General features: G+C 32.7%; 2 protein-coding genes across 2 annotated transcripts; both read left to right on the plus strand.

Moving 5' to 3' along the window:
* The first annotated feature begins 365 nt into the window (after nt 1-365).
* On the plus strand, nt 366-731 carry LOC149771306 (uncharacterized). Its single transcript, XM_089948639.1, has one exon. It carries the CDS (start codon nt 366-368, stop codon nt 729-731), a length of 366 nt encoding a protein of 121 aa, XP_089804765.1.
* A 14,601-nt stretch (nt 732-15,332) lies between these two features.
* Nucleotides 15,333-15,704, plus strand: LOC149771307 (uncharacterized). Its single transcript, XM_089948638.1, has one exon. The coding sequence runs from the start codon at nt 15,333-15,335 to the stop codon at nt 15,702-15,704; it is 372 nt and encodes a 123-aa protein (XP_089804764.1).
* The last annotated feature ends 10,318 nt before the right edge of the window (nt 15,705-26,022 follow it).

Consider the following 26,022-nt stretch of genomic DNA (forward strand, 5'->3'; position numbering starts at 1 on the left):
CGCAAAGCACACGGACAGAAACTCAGCAATATTGGTCGACATTATACTTTTAAAACGAAAGTAATCGAATTAATATAGTCAAAGTTTAATAAAAAGGAAACAAAATTTTAGTAATAACAAAAGAATTAATCATCAGTCAAGTCACAGATCCTGAAAATCAACTTTCGAGATGCTCATTGTCTGATACTTCATTCTAATACAGAAATTTGCATTTTTCTCAATCTGCAGTATTTACATGAAATTACATCACGGCTCATTTTCATTATCGCAATAAGTAAATCATTAAACCACATATATACCTATTAAACTATACCACGGCACAAGACAAAAGTATAGTTTTCATATATATGCTTTCGCAGATCAAAATGAAGGTTGCACTAGTCTTTCTAGCCTGCATAGTAGGTGCTGCCATTGCTACATACCACGGTGGTGGAATTGGCGGCTACGGAGGTGGTTATGGAGGTGACTACGCAGGAGGCTTCGGAGGTGGACTCGAAGGTAGCTTCGGAGGTGGTTTAGGAGGTGGCTTCGGAAGTGGCTTCGGAGTTGGCTTAGGAGGTGGCTTAGGAGGTGGATTTGGAGCATACGGTAGTTACGGTGGAATTGGTGGATATGGAGGTTTCGGTGGATATAGAGGAGGATATGGTGGATATGGCGGATATGGGGGCGGTTTCGGTAGTCTTGGCGGATTCGGTGGTGGTTTAGGAGGATACAGGTACGACAAACGCTAGGGAAAGTAAGAAATTTCCGTCTGCATGTTTAACATATTTTGTATCGACTCTCTAGATATATATATCAGACATATATCTTTGTTGTAATTTTTTAACCATTTTACTCTTATCATTACAGTTCTTAAAGATTGTACTTATTTGTATTTTACGCGCATTATAAAATTAGCGAATCGGATGAAATTGCTCGATAATTCTAAAAGGAAGAGACATATTTAGTAGCAAACACAAACCTTATTCATCAGAAAGGAAGCTTTGTGCGTACTTCTGAAGCAACGGGCATAAAACGCTATTATTAGTTTAATAGCTTCGCCACAGTTATTAGTTCTTCTTTTCATTCACCTTAAAATAGCAAGATCCTAAATAAAGGATAAAACCAGCGAGGGAAACAAGCAATATTAATAACGTGGTTTCCACTCATTTTGTACGGTTGTTTGGTTTTGACTTAAATATTATTTATCTGTGCTATATAACAAATATGTTCCTGATACAAATTATAATACAATATATGTTTGAAATTAGTGTTCTGATAACCTTCCAAGTTAAACGTAGTATGATTATTTGCAAATTCAGGTCATGTATTGTGAAGTCTTTTATCTGTTTAGTGAACATAAAATGCAAACATCGTCGAAGCGAATATATGAGCTGCAAACTTCTGAATTATATATAAGATAAATACTTTCCTTAGAACAATTGAAAATAGCCAATCATTTACATATCATGATTCACAATAGTAAATGTAAATATAAATTGAATTATTTTTGGTCTATAAAAGAAAAACAAATTTATTTCAAACATGTCTTTATTTAACAGATATTAAGAAGAATGTATCGACCTATTGAATGTGATTCAACTGAACTAAATGGAAACGTTGCCTTGAATTATTATTCTAGCTTGAATCTGACGAATTACCACAATAAAATTATTTTATAGAAATGAATTTTGTATCTGTTTTTCTCTTTGTACGCTTGATCAAAAGTGTGTTAAGTGTGTGTGTGTGTGTGTGTGTGTGTGTGTGTGTGTACATATAGGAACATTAAACCTTTCTATTGCACATCGACTACACAGCTCCTCTCGGCTTGTTGGAATATTTCATGATCATCTTTATCCAGCAGATTCACACACTGTTCGCTTCATCTTTAATTATCGATATTGAAAAGACTGACATAATAAAAGAAGCTGCATGATTATAAAAATGACTTTAGCAATTAGTTTAACACCAACACAGAAAGGTTTATTATCGAGATAAACCAACATAGCCATTTCTGTCACAAGGCAGACACTGTCATCACTGAGCCAGAGCGACAAAATCAATGCCCCTTTACGTTACTGGGGAAAAGACATTCCAACTTTCCAATTTATTCGAGAATTCGAGATTTCTATGTTCTTGTGTGAGTGTATGTGTGTTTGTGTAGAAAGAGCGATAGAGCGAGAGGGGGGAGAGAGGCGTTGTTTTAAATTGAATCTGCGGTTATTTGTCTGTTTTGCTGCAGCACACACTCTGTCCAGATTTTAATTTCATGCAACGTTTAGGTTAACGAAATATAATTTAAAGTTTCCCCTATTTTCTAACTGAATAACGGTAAGCATTTACATGGCAGTTGACTAACCTGTAGTATATGGGCAGCCTGTTATTAATATCAACATTTCCTATTAATATTAGTATCATTAATGTGGTGATCACAGATAGCTAGCTATGTTCAAACCTGCCGGGGAACTCGAGAAGACTTTGATCTCGAAAGTCAAGTCCTCAATTTATTACAGAATGCCCTGCAAAATCAATGGATGCCACAATACTGTGGTTAGATCTCTGAGATAAGGGAACAAATGTTCTTTATGCAAAGTTGATGGTTCATACATCTAACCTAAAATATGAATGTGTTTATTACTTAGAAATACATCGATGTCTTATGTACAAATATGCAGACAAATTTAACAACTAATAATGTGTCTGTCTTTATTAAGAACAATGTAATGTACAACATTGAAAGAGCGGTTTAGTCGATATATCGATTATTTGAAAATTAAAAAGAATGTCATAGTTCCACAGATACCAGACCCGTGCCATCATTGACAATACACTTTCTCATTATTTTGCAAAACCAAAAGCATTATGCAGGAGAAACTTTTTAACTTAAAACGATTCATAGTAAACCACGACAAATGGAGGAAATAGTAATTACTTTTATATACTGAATTTTCTCTATTGTGATGCGCACTAGAATGTAAAGCAATAAGGTTTGAATAATTTAATTTTGACATTCCGAAAAACCTTTTAAAGCTTACTTCAAGGCATATTTTTTCTAGTACAGAATACTATCATATCTCATTATTTCTTAAACGTCATATATATTGGATTCCAAAAATATACGACCCCCGCAAATGTAGCTGTTGAGGTAATCAATTATAGGAACATTGTGAAGAATAGAATCATGCAATGGTAATTGAAAAGATGTTGACTGTTGTGTTTTATATGTAAATGTAATTTCAAATGAGTAATGTTCACAAATCAATGTTACTGTCCTTTCGCCTGCGATAATACTACAGTATAATCAACAATACGATAAACTGTTAAGCATTTAGTGGTAAATGTAAACCCTTTGTGATGTTGATCCAACGTACTATTGAATTGTCCTTTAAATATTAAATACCAAAGGCTAAAGAAGCACCATTGCACCATTATATTTTTTACATGGAAGCCATTGGTTACTTTACGTTCCTATTGTAATTAGCAGAACCGTTGAAAATTCAAGTTAACTCGGGAACTAACAATGTGGTTGAGTACGTGATTGTCTAGTAATGTTTTAAAATGTTTCCAAAGACTTTTCTTGATAAAATTCTTTTAAGTGTCTAACGTAATAGTTTAGATTCTTTAATACCAAAGATGCTTACGTCTGTTCAACATCCTTTCTTAAAATCATCCAGGTCATCCGAAAGTGTGACGGCGTATTGTTTGTAGCACAAATTATTACAATGTTTTTGAATAACTGCCTTAATAGCAACAGGTATATAATTGTTTTTGTGTGCAAGGTTACAAATTTGTTTTTTCAATAGCTTGATGCATGTACCTTTTGTTGAATCGTGTGGTACAAAGCTATGCAATATACAATGAGATCACCTCAAAAATACAGCGACAACGCTTAATATGCTTATCAATGGGACGTTTCAACTGATAAAATGAAAACGTCCAAATGAACTAGAAATGGAGTCAGATGCTGCAATAATATATTCCGTTTTCCAATAGTTTCCGACACTACTGTGTAATGATTCAAAATGATGTTTTGACATGTTGCATATATTATGTTGTCCATTGTTCTTATCTGCATAAATATGCAGCCTATGCAATATGTGAGGCCGATGACAAGGTTTACCATTATGACATCGCATTTTATTTCAACATTTCTTGCATTCTCGTACTGTTCTTTGATACGGTCATACCATAATGTTATAACAACGACTATTTGTGAATTTTCTAACTATGTATTTCCCAGAGTATGACAATTGTTATTATATCTGAGCAAACAGATTCATCTATTTCAAGTGTTCAGGACTACTAGATTCGTGATTATTACAGACATCTACACAATAATGGATCACTCTCATGTTTTTAAGAATGCGGATTATTTAGTACATTTTAGGCTTTCTTAGTAACGTTGTTCCTATTGATGTTGCCTTCTTGTAGTATTATTTTCTGCAATATAATCAATTTTACGCAATTAATTAAAAACTTCCCGAAATAGTTTACCTAAATAACAAATGTCAGTTACACGTTCTTATCTTTGTTTTACGTCATAAGGTTAGTAATGTTTACAAAATATGCTTTATCATAGTGCTAGACGTCTTTTTGACATCAGCCAGAATATGTATATTATCCCAGTGCCAATTATTTTTCATTAGACTTCAATGCAAATGTTTGATAAAACAATATACGTTCTGTGCGACCTCTGGATGCTTGTCTCACACTGTCATCGATACCACTATTGGATTGTCAATTTCAAAAGGGCAGAACCAGATACAGCATTGTATTTAAGAGAGATAACTCAACTGAAACAAATCATTTGTATGCGTTATCCATTCCACCCAACTGATATGTATCACATATTTCTATATCAATAACATACATAATATGATCGTCATATGAATTTACATTATCTCAGTTATCTCATTATCTCAATTATGAATTAACATTATGTCAATTATCATTAACATAATCTCAATCTGTCTACAAATATAGTTGATCACAACATCTACGAAGTTATGTTGGATTATGGATAAAATCTGAATAATAAAAAGCAGAAACAATACACGATAAACAGTAATTATAGCTAAAAAAATGAATTTAAACATGTGGAAATTGTGCCTCTAAAAGAACAATTGTTGATATGATAAAAAATCAAAAGAGATCAACGTAACAGAGAACACTAAGAGAAAGATCGATTACCTTACCTTAGAAAACTATTTGGAGGCAGTTACCTATGTGTACACGGACAGTCCAAAGGCACCAGTACTACAAAATAATATATAATCACGTGTAAAGAAAGTACGATTCAAATAATCTCATGTTACTAAAGGAAGATTCAAATAATATCGTGTAATGAAAGTAAGATTTACATAATCTTATTAAAGTAAGATTCGTTTAATCGCATGTAATGAAAGTAAGATTCACAAAATCTCATGTAATGAAAGTAAGATTCACATAAAATCACGTGGAGAAAGTAAGATTCACATAATCTTATGTAATGAAAGTAAGATTCACATAATCTCATGTAATGAAAGTAAAATTAACATAATCTCATGTAATGAAAGTAAGATTCAAATAATCTCACGTAATGAAAGTAAGATTCACATAATATCACGTGAAGAAAGTAAGATTCACATAATCTTATGTAATGAAAGTAAGATTCACATAATCTCACGTAATGAAAGTAAGATTCACATAATCTCACGTAGTGAAAGTAAGATTCACATAATATCACGTGGAGAAAGTAAGATTCGCATAATCTTATGTAATGAAAGTAAGATTCACATAATCTCATGTAATGAAAGTAAAATTAACATAATCTCACGTAATGAAAGTAAGATTCACATAATATCACGTGGAGAAAGTAAGATTCACATAATCTTATGTAATGAAAGTAAGATTCACATAATCTCATGTAATGAAAGGAAGATTCACATAATCTCACGTAGTGAAAGTAAGATTCAAATAATCTAATTATAGCTATTGGATTATCATTGACACATCATGTTTTCTCATTATTCTGCAAACCCCATAAACATTATAGTAGATGTATAGGTCCATCTCAGAACGCTTCATCGCAAAATAAGAGAAATATCATACCGAATAACTACTTTGTTTACGTTCAATAAATTGTGTTCATATTGGTAACACATCGGTTGTGGAGCAATAATATTTGATTAATTTAATTTGACATTTAATTAACAGTGTCTAAATTCAAGTAAAACATATTTGTTCTAGTATACAAATATATGTAGTTTCTCAACATATCTTCACCAACTTATTTATTGCATTCTGCAACATGACCCCAAAAAATCTAACCGATGAGGTATGCAAGAACATGACGGTTAAGAAGTACCGAAGGAAGATAGGGCAGTTTGAAAGATGATGACTGAGAAACTATGCAAACCTGTGCTGTATTATATCTTCGAGCAATCTCCAATGGGTAACGTTCACTATTTATAAAACATTACTTAATCATGTGACTAAAGTGTTTATTGAAAGCCTATCAACAGTAAATCTAAATTTGTTAAGACATTGTGCATTTAGTGGGAAATTCATTACCATGTGATATTGGCCAATTTACTCTTTAAATCGTTTCTGAACATATTAAATACCAATGGTGAAAACATAACACCTTTCTCCAATCAATTATTTGCATGGATGGAATTGTGTGCTGCACATCCCCAACGCAAGCAGTACAAATCTTAAACATTCCAATTAAATAAGGAATAAACTATATAGAAGAATACTGACTGTAGAGTAATATGACCCTACTGAAAAGGTTAAACAGAATGCAAACATGTGATCACTATGTTCAGCATAGTAGTTGTCAGTGTCTGGAACAAACCATGGCAGAGGTAGGTTGAGCATTGTTCATTGAATCTGGTTATCAGAAAAGATGATGGCAAACATTTTTGTTGTACAATGTATTCAAATATATTGGGAACGATTGTCTTGACAGCAATAGGTCTATTATTATATTTGTATGAATGTTAACTACGTTACTATTCGCTAGTAGGAATATTCATAACTTTTGTGAAATCATGTGGAATGCAATTATTGTAGCGTTATGTTAATTGACGCTCCAAGGCCTTTGCAGCTTCCAAAAAGGGGTTTTGTTCAATACCGTACAACACTGTTAGACAGTGAACGTAGGTAAATTCCGTTGTTTTCATATTTGAAAGAGTTGTTAGATTACTTGCCTACTGATTTGCATTTGGACATACCATACTGAATAAGCTTCGATAATGAAGAAAATCTCTTTTCTGGAGGTGAAGAAGGTAGTGAACGTTAATTATAAGGAGGCTTTTGTTAGACCAACTTAGGTCCCTTTAATTGCCTCCAGAATCTAATTTAATAGAAATGCTAAACTTTGTTTGCATGGTTGTTTATTCGTTTCTTCCACTATTCCTTCTTATAGAGTTTAAAGACCTACTTACAGTGAACTCCATTGAATCGCATTAGGTCAATGTGAACCCCATGTCTGCTAAGGAGGTTGCGACCGTGAACATGTGGCTAATGTTGTTCTATTCTTTATGGTGGATACGTCCCACTATATGGTAGATATGGCCCCCATAGAGGAGTTGGACATGACGGATATGGCTATAATTGGGTTGGAGTCGGTAAATGTGGCATATTCAGTGGAGTCGGTAGAATCGGTAGAATCGATGGAGTCGTTAGATTCGGTGGAGTTCGGTAGATTCCGGTAACATTTATGGAGCGATAGCTGCGGTAACACTAAACGTCTGCATTGTTTGTATATGTTTGTATATTTTTATACTTATTGTACATGACACAATATCCACTATGCATGCTTTAGACCATATTCTTATTTTCATTACAGTTCAGAACGATTTGTGATATTTGAAATTAATATCGTGTCACACAAATGGTAAATTAAGCAGAATTATACGAGTCTTCAAAATGTTACGTATTTTGTTAAGAGGCTCACAACATGAAAACTTATCGTTAGCTCAAAAAGTTCCTTACCATTTGTCTTCTTTTTTCTTTCCATTCACCCTAGCATTAAACCATCTTATATATGACATTAAATATGCCAGGGAAGCAAGCAATATTTAAAAAGTGGTTTCCCACACCTCTTTAGCAATATATTTGCTGTTTTGCTGTTTCATAAGCACAAATATTATGTAATAGGGCTTCACAACAACTCGAAATCTGGTTATTGATGCAGATTATAAACAAACCTTCACTTTAAATAAGTAGTTACCATATTTACTTGACATTCTGGCAGAATTAACTGAACTTATCAGTGTGGAGTACATAAGCTGGATGTGATATTTCCTACTGGCATATAGTAGGCAAATGCATATTATGGTTATCGATATCAGTCTACTAATTGGATGTTTATTTGCAGACACATTCACTCGAAGTAATTTGAGATAACAAAAACAAATTTGCTAGTGGGACAGAAAAACACAATACTGCACACAAAGGTTTTGAGCAGTCACTATCTGCTTTTGTAAAGCTTTGTACAGTCGTTATTTCAACCAGTATATAAGATAGATTTGGATAGTAGATAAAATGTTCAGCTGATCAAATGTTATATATGGCAGACAAAGACTTACTTCAAGAAATAAATTAAAAGATTTAATCCTTTTTGCTGAAGGGGACTGATCTAAAAAATGAAAGCATTACATTTAATTTATATCTTCCCTTCGTTGTTTTAGTACAACATAATTATTTAACTTGGACAAGTGACAGTGGTGATTGGAATTAAGTCTTCAAATTGTTCAAGACATCAATCTGCGAAATGGCATGAACTGATTAGTTAAAGAACACATATACGGGTAAGTCACATTCAGAACAATTTGATAAATTAGTGATAAAACTAAACGTACGTTGTATTACCAAACGCTTTCCAATCAGCACGTTAGGCAGTTTGCATATTAAAGTAAAAGATGATTGCATGACAGCACATGAATTCAATACTTAACCGAGTTTTTATCGTTCCAGGTAGAATGTATTATACATCGAATGTTAGCTTGGTAACCGTTAATCATATAGAGATAAAATATCCCATATAAACTTACGAATATCAAAATACCGTACAACATGCTTGAGAACAATCATATCGTAGCATCTCTGAAGGAGACAATTTACAGACAGATTATTTCTTATGCATTTGTGCCACGAAAAAGATTTGCTAAAATAGTGGCCAATATAAAAGTGTGCGTATATTTTGAGACAATTTCTCATTTTAAGATAGATCGGACAACACCGTTCATGGTTTGGTCAGTGATGAAATTATCTTGAATGATTTAATGTTTTTATTTTGGTGTTCGTTTTCTTTCATTAAAAGACAGGACTTTGAGAACATTTCGAAATGGGTCCTTTTATTTGCCAATGTACACCGCATATGGCTTTCACCAATAAAATTTGACTATACGGCCATCTGACATATAACCTTCGGTCAAATTCAAATTCAGACTTACATTAATAGCTGTAACACATTTCCTTCTAACGTAAATTGATAGTGAACACGATACAGTTGAAAATAAAGAAATGTTATCAATGTACTCAGAAAGGTTATATAGGCACAAGAGAAACCGTTACCTTAGAGTTGAATCTGAAATAAAAATTGAAACGTATTGGCAAGAATTAAATGAAAACAAAACGGAAATTATTCAAGAAAAATGATGGTATATAAAATTCAACAATACCGAAATCACAAGAGCTAAAACTGTGTCATCTGCTGAAATGTTACACTAAAACTGCATAAACGATATAATATGGAACAAACGTTCTGGGCAACAATGTCATTATGCATCAAAGGTTCAAATTATTAATTTATCTGTCACATTGCAGTATTCCAGTTCAAAGTATCTTTACTCATTGTTCCATATATTAGTACTGACCAATCTGACCAACACAAGTAGGCCACAATAATGTATCCCTGGGTAAGGCACGTTACTCTTATTTCTTCAGCACTAAATCACCTTTATGTGCTGCTTTACTGGTATATGACCAAGTTAACTTGTGCTGTGATAATATCAGAGAGAGATATCGCGATAGTCAAGATTGATGACAACAATACGCTTGTGCTTGATATCCATCGCCATCATATACATCAACAAAATCAAAAGACCTGTGCAGCCGAAGGACAATCGCAAAGTGTTGATTTAGGGTTCCTGCGTGCATACAAAGTGTTTGAGACCGGAGAAACGTCCGGGTCGAAAATTCGATTAACTGTATGAAATTCACAGCAAACAAAGAATGTTGGTTATTTTCTACAAATTATTACATACAAACACAGCTATAACGATGTTTGAAGTAGAAATTGCCATTTCTTTCTGACAACAATTCATTGGTTATGCATATTCTTCATAGTATCTGTTTAAATTTATTTTCTCTACTTTGCTTGATCTAAACAATACAACGTATACATACATAAGTAACGTGACTCTTCAAAATAATTGAATGACTATTTTAAAGCAAGGCTTTTTATCGAATGAATCAGACAGATCTCAGAGAAGAATACGAGTGAAAGTATTCATCTAGTCAATAAAAAATTCAAACGTTTGCAAAATTCAGTTACTTTTAAATCAGATATTTTTATTCCACCCAACTGAAGCGGTTAAGTAACTTATATACGTATCCCTTGAATTTACAAAACAATCGTTATACGTTATAAAACGTTACGAAAACACTTATTGAATACAGATATTATATTATAATGAGTTTAAGGAACCTAATGCACATTGTTTTACAACACTTTTATATACTTTTATAAAATACATAGAACAGAAAGGTCCGAAAATCGAAACCAAACACCAATCCGAGATAGAGAATACATTGAAAACGATGCCTGAAAACCACATTGTAAATATTTCCTTGATCACCTGGCTGATATGATGAGTTTTGTATGTTTGTTTTGTTTTACTGTGATTAGAGACACACAAAAATCGTGGCTGAGAGTAGGTTTAGCTACTGGCACATATTCATTTTAGGAGCGACTTTACTTCTAAGTACACATAAGCTTCCCCATGAATATGTTTGCTTTGTTTAATACTAGAGAATCAGTGGAACAATTATGCCAGATTATAATTTGTACGGTGGGACATTAAGCACAAAATTTCGAATATATATAAACTGTAATAAAACCCATAACATAATCTACATCATACAAAATGTAATTGTACCCTATATATTGAATGTGTCGATAACACATATCAAAACACTTTAATTTCACACTTTTCCCCCTATCTATCAAAAGATGAAATATTTAAAAACTGTCTGATTATTATATAATCGAACTTTGAATGTGATAATTTAATATATTTCCTCTTGTGTAGTTTAACGTTGATCACCATTCCTATCTCACTCTCTATTTAAAGCTCAGCTTTATTGAATGAAGTCCAAACAGATGTGCTTTCATATGCATCCATTCAGAGCAACTGGCTTATATACGTATAAAATACTTAATTGGTATTCCCATTTATCAGGTTTGAACTACCTAGTCAAATGAAAGTTATGTTAAACATCCTTTCAAGACTTAGTCAATATACATTAAGTGGCTATCATAAAGTTACGACGAATTGTACCAAATAGTCTATCATGATATGCTTTAATATTAGTACATAAGCTAAATATTTAGTTATATTCTCGTAATTGATGTAAGAATTATTACCTTGCCTAAGTGATGAATGATACATTGTTTCATCTAATGCAGTCTTCTATATATTTAATGTTGTTATAGTCTATATTGTTTAGAGTTATTATTCAACATGGCCACATTACGATAAAATAATACACATTTTCCAGGATAGTCTGAATCTCATACAAAACACGAATAAACGTATATGAATTCCTTTCTTATATTTGAATCTTAATTCATTTTAAACAGTGACGTTTATGATAAAAGTCAATGTGATTGAAAGATGTATTATACGTAATGCAACCTGTTGCAAACTATTATTAAATGTATGATATTTGAAATCATGTTGTGCATGTAATGTCCTTCTTTCGTTTTTTCCGTGGCTTTACATGCAATTCATACTTGTTTTTATATAATAATTTAACCAACAGTTTTTATTTATACCCGAAAACAATTTTCCATAAACAATGTTTTGCGATATGTTTTGGCAAGGCATTTATTAATTAAAAAATGTGGACTGAATACAAACATCAATAATAAAATTTCAGACAAAATGAAATGTGCAGAGTTTGTTGTATATGTAAAAACTCTTACGTTGAGTTTAATATATTCACATTCGTATTCATTAATTCATGTACACTTCTAAAATGTTATCATTTCTATATTTAATAAACACAATAAAAACAACAGGCCACGCATGTGTATTTAAGGAAAAAGTATTACAAAAAAAGTTTTTCTACTTGGCAGTTCATCTCCTTTACAAACATAATTTAGTGAGCTTGCAGGCCGGAGTTATGGAACATTAAATATAAGTGACGTATGTACATATAATGAAATGAGAGTGATGCAGGAAACATTTGTATATTTCCTTTACTACCCATATACAAAACGTGTGTGGCGCTCGAAAATGCAAATATCACACAAATCTTTTCACTGACTTCTGTTGCATGAATTCGTATGCAAATTAGCAACTACTTTTGTCAACAAAATGCAAAATGGATCATAAATAAAGGCGTCTCGTGCATTTTATGTTAGCAGTCCAAGAGGTATATAGCAAGTATGTTTAAATAACGTGAATGCTAGTAAACATTTAAATACAGACCAGAGTTAAAATGCCTACATACAAATGAAATGGCTAAATCGTATGCCAAGAAAGTAAAAACTTTCTTAATTTCGAAAGAAATTAATATTTCAAAACCCTATTCAGTAAAATATTTACTCTGTAGATATTTTATGTAAAAAAATACCTTATTAAGTCACTCTAAAAAAAGATCAAATTATCGGCTTTGGATTAGTTTGCTCGAAGATGAAGTACCATTTGATTGAACAAGATTAACAAACATGTCGATCGCAATCTTTTAAACTTTAACACATCTGTCAGCATGAAATAGAAAAACTGATTATATATATATATATATATATATATATATATATATATATATATATATATATATATATATATATATATATATATATATATGTATATACGGTGACCTTTGCAAAGCATCGGAATTTCGATGATACCTTCATATAATGATTAATGTTCGAACTCTAACCAGTCTTGTTCACAGATTCGGTGGCCCATGATAGTCAACGAATGTCCGCGCCTTACGCAAAAAGCGCTGAGTAGCATCTGTCCCTAGACTGAATCCACGCTGTGTAGAACCTTATCGCTATATTTATCATCTGACAATTGTAAACTTTCTAGTTCATAAAAGATCTACCAAAAAAAAAATGATACAGGTCAATGCCGAATGAAAAATTTGAATATCTCACTCGTCGCTGTTAGATAATGTATGTAGATAACGAATATATGTCTATTTCATATGACAAACAATAGTTCCTCCCAGAGAATGATAAAGCGGAAAGGTACTGATAAATCTACACATAATATGAGATATTTTGAATCTATCTCTATCCATAAACTCAAATGATATACAAAGCCATTGTGCTTTAAATATGTCATATTACCCCACTCTCGAAAACAATAATGTGGACATGTCCGTTCTACATGGAAAATATAAATTAATCAGGGGTAATTCTAGAAACAACCCTAGCTTGTACATTGGAAAAATAAATTAACCAGGGAAAATTCTAAAAACAGCCAAAGCCCTGACTCGAAGTACAATACAAGGTTTATATGAACATACTCAGTCAATATAATAATTTACAAGCACGCGTCACATTTAGACATTAAATATTACTCATGCTAACGTTTATCTTAAAAAATCTATAGTGTGTGTGTGTGTGTGTGTGTATGTATATGTGTGGGTGTGATAATCATTGATTTATCCGCTTTTTCATCAATATCAATCAGTCTTTTTAACAGATGTTGACGGATGTGTCGAGGGATAAAATTCCTTTATGAGTATAAATGTACATCCCTGTCAACCATGTACTACTCCGTCTTCTGACCGTATCCGAGAATTCGATCTTTCTGTAAGAGTCCTTAATAACGTCAACAATCGCACAGGTGAGTGTTGTTATTGGGCATTTTTTTTAAACAAGTACAGGCTGAACAACGTAAAAGATATTATCTACAAATACTTAGTTTCTGTTGAAAAAATGCAGTTTTATATTCTTAACTATTAATAATCTATTTATAACACTCATGCTTTAAATTAATACTGTTTAAGATCTACTACTATACAACTGTGTTCAAACAACATAGTATACATATTTGTTAGCTAATATAAAATTTACCTGTCGACCTTAAACATGGCTGATTAGATATTTAACGTTGAAAAGAATGTAGGATGAAATTCGTAATCTCAGAGGAATTCGTTTAAATGAAATGACTTTTCATTATATTTTATATTTAAATCTCTATCATTTTTTATTATTAAGTAAACAAGTGTAATATGCCGGTGTTCATCAAAATCTTCTTCTTTTTCTTCTTTTTTTTTATTTTATGATTTATATTTATAATATCCAAGTTTCGATTTTGCACGAAACTTGCCTATAAGATTAATAATTCGTTCATTCATTCATTCTTTCATTCATTCATTCATTCATTCAGCAAGTATATAAGCCAGTAAATACTACATTAATTAATTAATTAATTAGATATTAATTGATTGATTAAAATAATAATTCAGTAATTCCTTAATTTAAAATTACTGACGTAGTTTAGATTGGAGAATGTGTATTTGCTAAAACGTTTGAAAGGGTATTTGGCATATTAGTCATTTTTTCACTGAAACACTTGTAACCGGATAAGATGGAGGACCTAGTATGTATATGTGTACCAGATGGTCTGACTAGATGAATCCACAAAATGTTTCCTTTGTGACGTAATAATTACGTCCTATATATCGCAAATGTGACGTTTGAATTCGATCGAAAAGCCTAACCACAGACTGCAGCAGATGAATGGCGAAAATAATAAATTAAGTTGTCATATTCAAAGCTCAATAAAATATGAAAAACTTTAAAAATTAAACAAGAATTCGGAATTTCTTTAGGTAACAGACACTGAAGTTTGTAAATCAACGATTAGCCGCAGATGTACGTTCGATTTGTTCACATATCTTGAATATTTATGAACCAATCTGAAATCCTAATGAAGATATTGTTCATCTTTTCTCAAGCTATATTTTACAATCGATACAACAACATCCTGTTTCTTTTTTCAATGCTAGAAAGCGTAGAAATGCTTACATATTTACCTGCTAAGCCATACCACGATAATAAAATAATAATCAACATAAAATTTATGGTTTTTACATCTGTGTTTTCGCAGACCAAAATGAAGATTGCACTAGTCCTTTTAGCCTGCATAGTAGGTGCTTCCATCACCACATATCCAATTGGATTTGGCGGCTATGGAGGCTACGGTGGTTACGGTGGCTACGGTGGTGGATATGGTGGTTACGGTGGCTTCGGTGGACATGGGCTTTATAGTGGATACGGTGGTGGATATGGTGGACATGGCGGATATGGTGGATATGGTGGCTACGGTGGACATGGGCTTTATGGTGGATACGGTGGTGGATATGGTGGATATGGCGGATATGGTGGATATGGCGGATTTGGCTATCCATGGGGAGGATTCGGTGGTTTTGGTGGATTCGGTGGTGGTTTAGGGGGATTCGGCTACGGCAGACGCTGGGGAAAGTAAGACTTAAAATTATACATTCTTTATATACTTTTGTATCGAGTCATTTAATAATTGTGAGATAATCACAATCTCTGATCATTTAGACTAACCTAATCGTTTTTTTTTTGACAGTTCGTTAAGATTCTTGGTATTTGTAGTTAATATGCCTAAAAATTGCGAATTATCTAAAGATTCTTCATAAACATTCACATTTAGTGAGAAAGAAAGCATACTTATTTATTGTGTGGGGGGGCTTTCATGTGTACTTATATGAAAAAAGTTATTAATCATTAATGTTTTTTCTTTACTTCACCCAAGCGCAAGAACCTATACAAAATCAGCTAGGGAAGTATACGATACTTGCAATTTGGTTTTTTCTTTTCTACCTTTCTTAAGGTTAACGTATAAGTAAGATTGTTTCACAATGACACGCGATCCTGTGTTAGAAACAGATTATAATAAGTTTATATGTGGTAACTATTATGATAACATTCCAATTATAACATTGCAAAATCATTTAATCGTTTGATTTGCATGCAATACAAATATACTATTTAAAATAAGCCAATTCAATTATGCAAACGTTTAAATTCTATACTGATCAATTACTTTCAATCGCTTTCGTTGCTGAAACTTGTCTTCAATGTAGTCTCTTGAATTTTTCAAGATCCGCAAAATTTATATATCAAAAATATGTGTTTTGTTATCTAACCAATAATAGCAAATTGACTTTTATGTATATAAAATGTCATGTATTTATTTTACAAATATTAAGAAGAATATATGTACCTGACTAATCTCACCGGAACAAAATCTCAGCTTCTTCTTGAAACATCGTTATAGCTGTATTCGTTTTGTAGAACCTGAATAAAAATTCGTTGACGAAATCAAAAACAAATTATTTTTCTGTTTTACTGTGGTATCCTTGATCTTCATCTCTCTCTCTCTCTCTCTCTCTCTCTCTCTCTCTCTCTCTCTCTACATGCTAGACCAGTTGCACTTCGGCTACCAAATTTTTTGCGGTTTGTGGTTATGCATGTGGAGATTTTATCTCTGTCAGATTCTCACACTGTTGTCTTCATCCTCAGCTATAGTCGTTGAAAGGGATTGGGCTTTCTCATTTTCTTTGGTGATTACCGGCACAACAGCACATGAAGACTACTTAGTGTTAACGCGATTGGATTGAAGTGCCGTGCACATTGTCATCTCAAGGAAGCCTACGTGCGTTGATTCCATGGTAGGATTCACCCACTCAGTACCGGGTCACCGATCCGGCGCGGTAACTAATGACACACCCAGGTTGCTTATATTGTAATATTATATTTATTTGCTTATTTATTGGCATCATCGTCATTGCTATAATAATAATAATAATAGTGATAATAATAATAATATTAATTATGATAATGAGTATTATTATAATTTTTATTATTATTATTATTATTAGTAGTAGTAGTAGTAGTAGTAGCAGTAGTAGCAGTAGTAGTAGAATTGACTTTTGATTTTTTTTTGTATTTTTCCCAATTGCTCGTATTATTGCGTCTGAATATTTCTTTTGTACAGGACATTGCGCACTCTGACTGTTCTACGTATTGTGATATAACACCAAGATTTCTCGACCAACCTAATGGTTATTGTTAGAAATGGTATACATACTTTAATTAAATGAATGGTGTGAAATAATATTGTGCGTGGCAACAGTATCATCAACACAAATGTCCTGCTTAGTTTTCCACCATAAACCTATATGTAATTATTCAATGTCCAAAATAAACGTTATTATGGATATAGACGTCATTCTTATATCAGGAATATTTATAACGCGTCAGTGTAATAATGAACCAATTTAGATCACTTAAAGGAAGGAGAATATATATGTTTACATTTATAATAAATCGCGAAATGACCCATAGCGAACGGATGTAAAATGTAACTGTACAAAAGAGATAGCATAATATCTGCTGAAAAAGGAAGTGAAGCATTGCAGATGTACGAATCCTACGAATTTGATTCTTATATTTAGCCTGCACTCTGCTCAAAGTTCCATAGTTATATATATATATATATATATATATATATATATATATATATATATATATATATATATATATATATATATATATATAACAAAATTTAGTTTACGTAAAGTTATATCCTTTGAAAATTAACTTTCTATACTTTAATATCTATCAAACAATTCTGACAAAGACACAAATAATATGAGAGGAAATAAATAATAATAAACAAAGAATTATATATGCACCTCAATGCTAATTTTCCCAAACAATTGTGGTTTATTATAAAATTCTTGCGAAGAAATTAAACCAATGCAGTGCCGAATATGTAAATGTTTGTAAAAACACGCCCACAGGCGTCACAATACTATATTGATACAGATAAGTATCTGTAAGTAAAGAGAAGGTATGGGACAAATTTGTATACCAATTCTGTGAGAAAGTTAATTTTAAGATCCAGATTTTTCAATCTATCCTTTGACAGCGTAGGTATAATATTTTAAAACAACTAAATGACATAAAACCGTTCTCACCAGGATCCTTTATATTTTCTCTTATTTTAATGGGAAAACTTAAAATAATTTAAATATAAAAGTATATATTAAATCTAAATTATGCACACAATCCGTCCCGATTTTACTTTAGGCTGACCAAAATAATTAACCGTTTCCCATATTTCCTAACTGAACAACGTTAACCATTTGCATGGTAGTTAACTCTTTAACTGTAGTATAAGGGTAGCTTGCTATTAATATCAGCCTTTCCTATTAATATTAGTACTGTTTCATATAGTGATCACATATGGCTAATAATTGCTGTCAGAATAAAAAAGGAATTGTTTGCTTGTCCTTTTGAAAGGAATTTTAAACTTTGTACACACAATATCAAGTTTAATAAGAAGAAGTACAAGAAGTTGTAAAGTGAATCAAGTTGTACTAGTAAACATACTAGTAACAATACTAAATGGTTAATTCCCAATCATATGCATTAACATTACCCTATTTCCCACCACTGCTTTTGTGATTTCTAAAACCTAATGTAGTAACAAGACTACATAGCTCTCCACCAAACTCATGTAGCAACAATACCCTATTTCTAGGCACTGATTTGTTTTCTTCAAAATCTGATGTAGTAACAATACTACATAGCCTTCTATCAAACCCATGTAGTAACAATACCCTATTTCTAGGCACTGATTTTGTGATCCCAAAGCCTGATGTAGTAACAATACTACATAGCTCTCCACCAAACCCATCTAGTAATATTACCCTATTTCCATGTGACATTGTAAAGCAGAGTTTGTGATCTCCAAAATATGATGTAGCAACATACTACATTGTCAATCGCCAAAATTGTGTAGTAAGATTACTTTATTTCTAGGTGACAGTGTAAAACTGATCTTCTTTATCTCCAAAACTTGATGTAGCGATAATACTACATTGTTCATTTAGCTGAATTACCCTATTTCCATTTAACAGTGTAACACTAACTTATTTGTTTGCAAAACCTGGTGTAGTAAAAATACTACATCGTTAATTCCAAAGCACAAGTAGCAACATTACCCTATTTCCATGGTAACAGTATAACATTCATTTGGTTGTTTAAAATATCTGATGTAAGATTACTAGATCTATGCCTCACACTGCCTCCAGAATATAAAACAAGTATGTCTTGTTATTCCTATAGGAAACTTTGTTTATAATATTACTTGTAAATGCTTTTTATATACCTATATTACTCTACTGAGTATCAAATGTACTACCTTCCCAAGTGGAGACTGCCCATGGTAGTAATAATAGAATCCATCATATGCCTCTGTGTAGACTATGAAAATTCCATCCTTGGCTCAGAATTTAAAGTGGTACACAAGGCTGTGCTGAGTGTTTGATGCAGATTTGTAATCAGAAGGGGAAAATTTCTATCCCAGATCAAAGCACAATGATTATTATTTTCTGACACATTTTAATGAAAATGGGAGTCCATGTCAAAAAGGCATACTGTTAATATTGCAGCAACTTTAATGTTGCAAAAGAACCATTGAAACTTTCCTTACCTAATGATAGAGCTTAAAAAGTTAGATTTACACTGAAATATTCAGTGGAAACTTTCAGTCATGTTCCTTTTAGCTTTGAATGCACACAAACACAGTAGTTAAAATTTTTTATAGTAATGTCAATAAACAGTGTCTGAATTGTGTATGACAGCAATGATACACATATGAAGAGGTCACAAAAATAAGTCCATTTTTATTGATAAGATTAATCAAGATAGACAAAAATAATGACATAGTTCTCATTCAACTTTGAGGTACAATTGATTTACCATTTAGAAAAGATACAATGAGAACGTATCTTTTATATTTAAAAAAAACAATTACAACATCAGCTTTTTCAGCTTAAAATACTTGTTTTGACTACTGGAAAAATATGTTTTGGTGATGATGCAAATCAAGACATATTTGATATTTTGTGTGCTCCCAGTAAATGTGTATATGAATGTGATAATATCACTATATTGCCAAACATACCAAATACCTAATTAAATTTAAGGTGATTCCTGATTACATTTACATATCATTTGATATTTGCTTATACCATGAGGTGCTAATGTTAAATGTGACTAGTTATAGATTTTATTTTGAAATAATATCTGGATACAAAGAAAGATGTCATTCCTACATCAAGTTTGTCATCCTGAAGACCATGATAAGCCTTCTTTCTATGATCAGTGCACAGATAGATACCTAACAAGTGTGTCACTTTAAACTGAATAATGAACATTGTTCTAGATAGTAAGGGCTGTTCCATTAAAACATACATGGGACAAAGGAAGGCACTTTTAAAGTGGGGTACTCACCCATAGATGCAATTAAAAAATTTCTTATCATTTTGATATGAACTCGTTGAAATCAAAGTACCCTGGCATATATTTAAAAAAAACTGCCTCCCCTGGGTACCATGTATGTTTAAATGGAACAGCCCTAATGGTTATAATAGCGCAATCATATCTTTGTAAAGAAGCAAACAGTAACAAGTGTGCATATACTGTCTTCACAAAATAGTACAAAATACTTCCTATAGAGATTATGTCATAAGTTTCATATTTCAGCATTAAAGATTGAAAAAGTTTGAAAATGTTGCTCAAAACAGTGATGTCTTGAAAAAATCAAACGATCTCAAAAGGAAAATAAATCACACAGGTCGTACAACAATTTACTTTTGTCATATGCTTAATATCAATTTTGCAGTTTTGTGCCACATTGCCAAGATTGTTAGACTTTCCAGCCACTTCTTGTTCATATTCTTCATTGAAATTATATCTTTGGTGACATGTCCAAACAATTTACACGCTAGATAAGCTGTATCTATAATCTGTTTGTCTTTTCTATCAAGCTTCATTGACATTTTGCTGTATGCCAATTTCTCTTTTTGCACTTTTGTTATTGGTTCTTTACAAAAAAGAAAGTGTTTTCGTCTGAAAAAATGGCCAGATGCAAAAATTTGTGGGTGTATTCAACAAGAGCTAACTCTTGGTCTGTGCCTTCTGATCCTTTTCCTTCCTGCAATCAAAGATGGAAACAAATTAATTTGTTACTACTAATCTAAAAACCAACTGCATAAAAACTGTGCAGATGAAATAAATAAGGATATAATCTTGAGAAACATACACTTTAAAGCATATAAATGTTTACTTTTCTGTCACAAATGTGCTAAGGACAAAAGGCTCATAGACCCATTACATGAATGAGTAAACCTCTGTAAACTTTACATCAGCATAAAGATACATATCATTGGGATAAATATTAGGCATTATTGATTTGTATTGAATTGTACAATGGAATTTAATGAAGTTAGTCAGAATCATTTTTTAAACCAGAACATACCCCAAAAATTGATCCCTTTGTTGAACTTGAAGCAAATCGCGATCAAAATCGGTAATGGAAACTTTGATGTATTGCTCACTTTATCGTTGAAAAAGGTAGATAGGACCTACAAATTTTGATCAGCACTATGAATTATCAAATTTAAAAATAGGTCATACAGTATTTTAAATTTTCTTTCCATACGACTTTCCTAGCACACTGCAATTAACGATATGTAAGGGAATTTTGATCAATGAAAATGTATCTCACACTGAGTGGAGATAGTACTTTAATAAATTAATACAAATTAAATAATTTTTTAACAATTGAAATTAGTTTTCTCGTTCTATCTTTTAGTTCCTTTTTAGTGTAATCGTCATAAATGCAATGTGTCTTCTTGTAATTAAACGTAAAATGTGTCAATCTAACGTAACAGCTATGTCCGCTAGCGTTTCTCTGAAAACCTAATTAAGTGCCGACCGTGTTTTGATAACTGACTTCCGGAAGTATTTGTTTTATTGTTGCACTGGTTTAAAAGCTGGTCTCCTTGGTATTATCATGTTAATTATGTCTTTTGAATCAAATAAAGGAGGTGGAATAAAAGAAAAGTTAAAAGGCACGAAAACCCTACAAACTTAAAATCTAGCAGCCCCGGTCATATGGCGGGTGAACACACTTCATTTGATCAATCGAACACGTATAAATATTATTGTGTATGTAACATAAAGATGATAAGGCAGCCAAGCGAAATGAATACTTCGTAAAATAAAGAGTTGGATTTCACAGATATGGACCATCGAAGGCAAGTGAGTTTCAGAAAATTCTTGAACTGACACTTAGAGATATCCTCAAGGATGATAAGAAGTTTCATTATTAATTCCAATTAATTAATTAATGACATCAATATTGTACTAATTGAGCAATATAAAACTGAGTTACAACGTAGACGATTGTCTCACAAAATAAATGTCGCGAGTTTTTGAAGAAAAAAGAATCTTGTTTGATGGTATCAACAGTTAGTCTAGTTCCCTGCTTTGTGGACTCATAATTTGGAAGGATAATGTTAAACACCACTATCAAAATGAGACTCGTCAAGAAAACAAAAAGCAGTGACGTAATACACAGATTTGGTACACATACACGTGATAGGTTGTTGAAACCAGTTCAAACGATCTTTAATATGTTGGACATTTTGAAAATAAATGTTATTTAAACAGAATAATGAACAACTTCATTAGAAAAAGCAGATTATTAAAAATTAATATTGACGTGATGGTAAAATGAGGAATCAGTCAATAAACAGCACAGATCCCTAACGCCGCTTTCCCCCCGCCCAGTTTTCTTGATATCAAAGGGAATTTTTTTCTCAATTTTTGGAGGTCCCTTGGTCTCGCTTATAGTGTGGTCTATGTTTGTGGACCTCGTTATGCGTGAGTTATCGAGGAAGAGGTGTAAGTTGACACTGACACTCATCCTTTATACTGAAGTAAGGATTTTTATAATCAGTTATCCAATATATATAAAATTGTGCCTTTTGCATTCTTAATACCAGTGTCCAATATTCATAGCATATATTGAAGAGGTTCTTTTTTACTTAATTCTCCTCATATGCTTCCAATATGAATAAATATATGGTCGAAGTATTTAACATTACATATTCAAAGAATAGTTCAATGTTCAAGATTAGACTTCTGAAGACTGGACTTGCAACTGTGTATCTTTCATAATGACCAAATAGAGAATATCTTCCAACTCTTATAACCCAGCCTAATGCTGTTATTGTCTTTTAGACTAAAGGTCCGTTTGGGTTCTTATTGTGGTACTAGTCACAATACAACAAATTCATATATAAAATGCCTTGAAAGAATATTTACTGATATCTATAAGGCCACTCTTAAGCTTAAAGGGGACAAAAACCCCGACCTGCACAATTTTATTGTTAAATAGAAGGATATTTATTAGTTTGTGTATATAATCTATCCCGACTATGTTTTTCTTTGCCTCTATTGCATTTGCACAAACATTTCATACAAAATATTGTCCTGTATTCCGAGATCAAACGGAAAGAACCCGCCCCGAATTTGTTACCTTCCTCCCATACAAGCAGGATGTGACGTCATTTGAGACGATTAAATTATAAGACTTGTATTCAATTTGTGCAGCGAAGTGTCAAGTAGAAACAAGATGGTTCATTGCACAGCTCTAAATTGCGTGAATAATAGCAGTTCTGGAACAATCCTTTAGGCGATTTGTAGAAACAAAAGCAGACTGGTTTTCTAACTCTGCTTGTAAGTACACAAGCTATAACGCCAGTTATACTAAATAATGATTGCTAAAAATAGGTAATTTGGGGACATCCATTACAGTTTTGCATGGTTAACAATAGGTATCTTCCTTGTCAAGATAGAAAGAAGGCTAAATGTGAATGTGTGTGATTTGGATTTTTAACGTGGCTTTATAAAAAAGAGTCAGTAATATCGCTTTGATGTCTGCAATGTGGCAGTATATCACTGGTGCATCATACAGTAGACATGAAGCATGATGTCGCACCCAGTCGCATTATACAGACACTAGGCCAACCAGTCCTAACAATAACCTATTAATGCTGAGTGCCTAGCAAGGCAGCTGTTAGTACCATTTTTAGAAGAGTTTGGTATGACTTGGCCAGGGTTCAAACCCTCATTCGAGGCAGATGCTCTAACCACTAGTGGTTAAATAGGTAAAAAAGCTATTTTACAAACAATTTAATTAAGTTAAATATCAAACATAAGACAAATATTGTAGGAAAGGAACGCTTCCATATATTAAATTTTAAAAAGTTATATGATACTAATTTATAAGTTTTACTTACATACTTGGTCAGATTGCACTATGCTGTAAGATTTTACTTGGGAATATGGTCTTTTAGTTTTGACAGGTTTTCTCTCATCTAGAATCTGAGGTTTTTTTTATTATTCATTTAACCATTATTCTTCCATTACAAAAACGACAGTTTCCAAAGATTCATGTTTTACTTTTACCGTGAAGTCATGTGTTGCCTTCATTATATCTTCCTTTATCACATATTATGAGCCCTTTAAAGTCTTCCTTGTGCCTTTTTATTTTGATTGTGTCCTTCAGGAAATTTATATGTCTTTAGATCCATATATCAGTATGCCCATGTCCAAATCCACTTTAGTGTGATGGCAAAAAATTGTTCAACTTAGAATGATTAAAATTATATACATTTGAAATTTTCCAACACGCCGACGTGATGGAAAATATGTTAATCAAAAGAGTTTCTGGTGTAATTTACTAGCCACCTTGTTGTTTTTGTTGTCGTGGGTATTACTATTTGTTTTGTAGGCAAGGTAACATTTTTGCTAAGTTTCATTTGTCCTTATTTCACCCTGTGTTTAAGAATTAGTTTGTAATTAGTGCTCTATTTCTTGGTTGTTTTCTGCTAATTCTCCCCTGTGGTATTTCGCATGAATTATTCGTATATGTCCTAATGTTAGACCCTTCTGTGTTTATCATTTATCATTAGGGTGCGTGTTTATGTGGGCGCACTTATCAGTCTTGTTTGGTAATTTGATCTTGGCTTCACCGCCTGCTGTCTGCCATCTGTCATCAGCTGGCGGGATTTCGGACCACTTTCTCCCGCACATTGTTTTAGAGACACTATGTGTCTAAATTAGTTTCTAATGATCTTTTTCTAAGCATAGTTACATCACAACACACACAAACAGCACCACACCAGACTTTAATGACTATGGCAAGTCACTTCAAAATAACAATGATAACAAAATGGGGATGGGAGCGCAAACTTTCACCCTGGACTTCTGCAAAGGAAAAAGGAGTATGATCCTAAGTTTCAAGCATGTTGTTGTTGCTGTTGTTGTAGTGTTTTATGCCATTTTTCAGCACACGATACATGTCAGCCAGTATTAATGGTAAAGGAAGAACCCGAGACAAAACCCGGAAAGAACCACCGACCCACGAGAAGCTACTGGCAAGCTTTCTCACATACCCACATTGGCAGAATCTGAGACTTGAACCCATGCAGACAGAGGTGAGATGACAGTGATCCGTAACGGAGAGCGCTGTAGACCACTCGGACACTCGGGACCCCTTCATGCATGTAAGGTTCAAGGCAAGAAAACACTCACAAGCACTAGTGTTTGCATGTATTGACCTGAGAATGGAAACGGAGCTATGTACCGGGTGGTAATGGAGTACATCTTAGAACCAGCATGCAGGGACAACACGAAAAATATGACCAAATAAAACAAAGATAAACCTGACATGGAAAAAAATTCACACATGAAATCCAAAATTGGGAGAACGGGAATACATAAATTACAAACCATGACCTTTAGAAACGAACAACAGGGTGACACCTCCAACTCTCTACCAGCAAATGCTGGAACGGAGTAACGGAGTAATGGGGTGTTAACATAACTTTAGTACCTGTGTTTGGGTT

This window comes from Sinohyriopsis cumingii, unplaced genomic scaffold (genome assembly GCF_028554795.1).
Source record: "Sinohyriopsis cumingii isolate HCF-2022 unplaced genomic scaffold, ASM2855479v2 utg001953l, whole genome shotgun sequence".
Taxonomy (NCBI): Eukaryota; Metazoa; Mollusca; class Bivalvia; order Unionida; family Unionidae; genus Sinohyriopsis; species Sinohyriopsis cumingii.

Excerpts from the sequence above, each read along its gene's own strand:
- LOC149771306 (XM_089948639.1), top strand. The coding sequence starts at position 366 with ATGAAGGTTGCACTAGTCTTTCTAGCCTGCATAGTAGGTGCTGCCATT.
- LOC149771307 (XM_089948638.1), top strand. The coding sequence starts at position 15,333 with ATGAAGATTGCACTAGTCCTTTTAGCCTGCATAGTAGGTGCTTCCATC.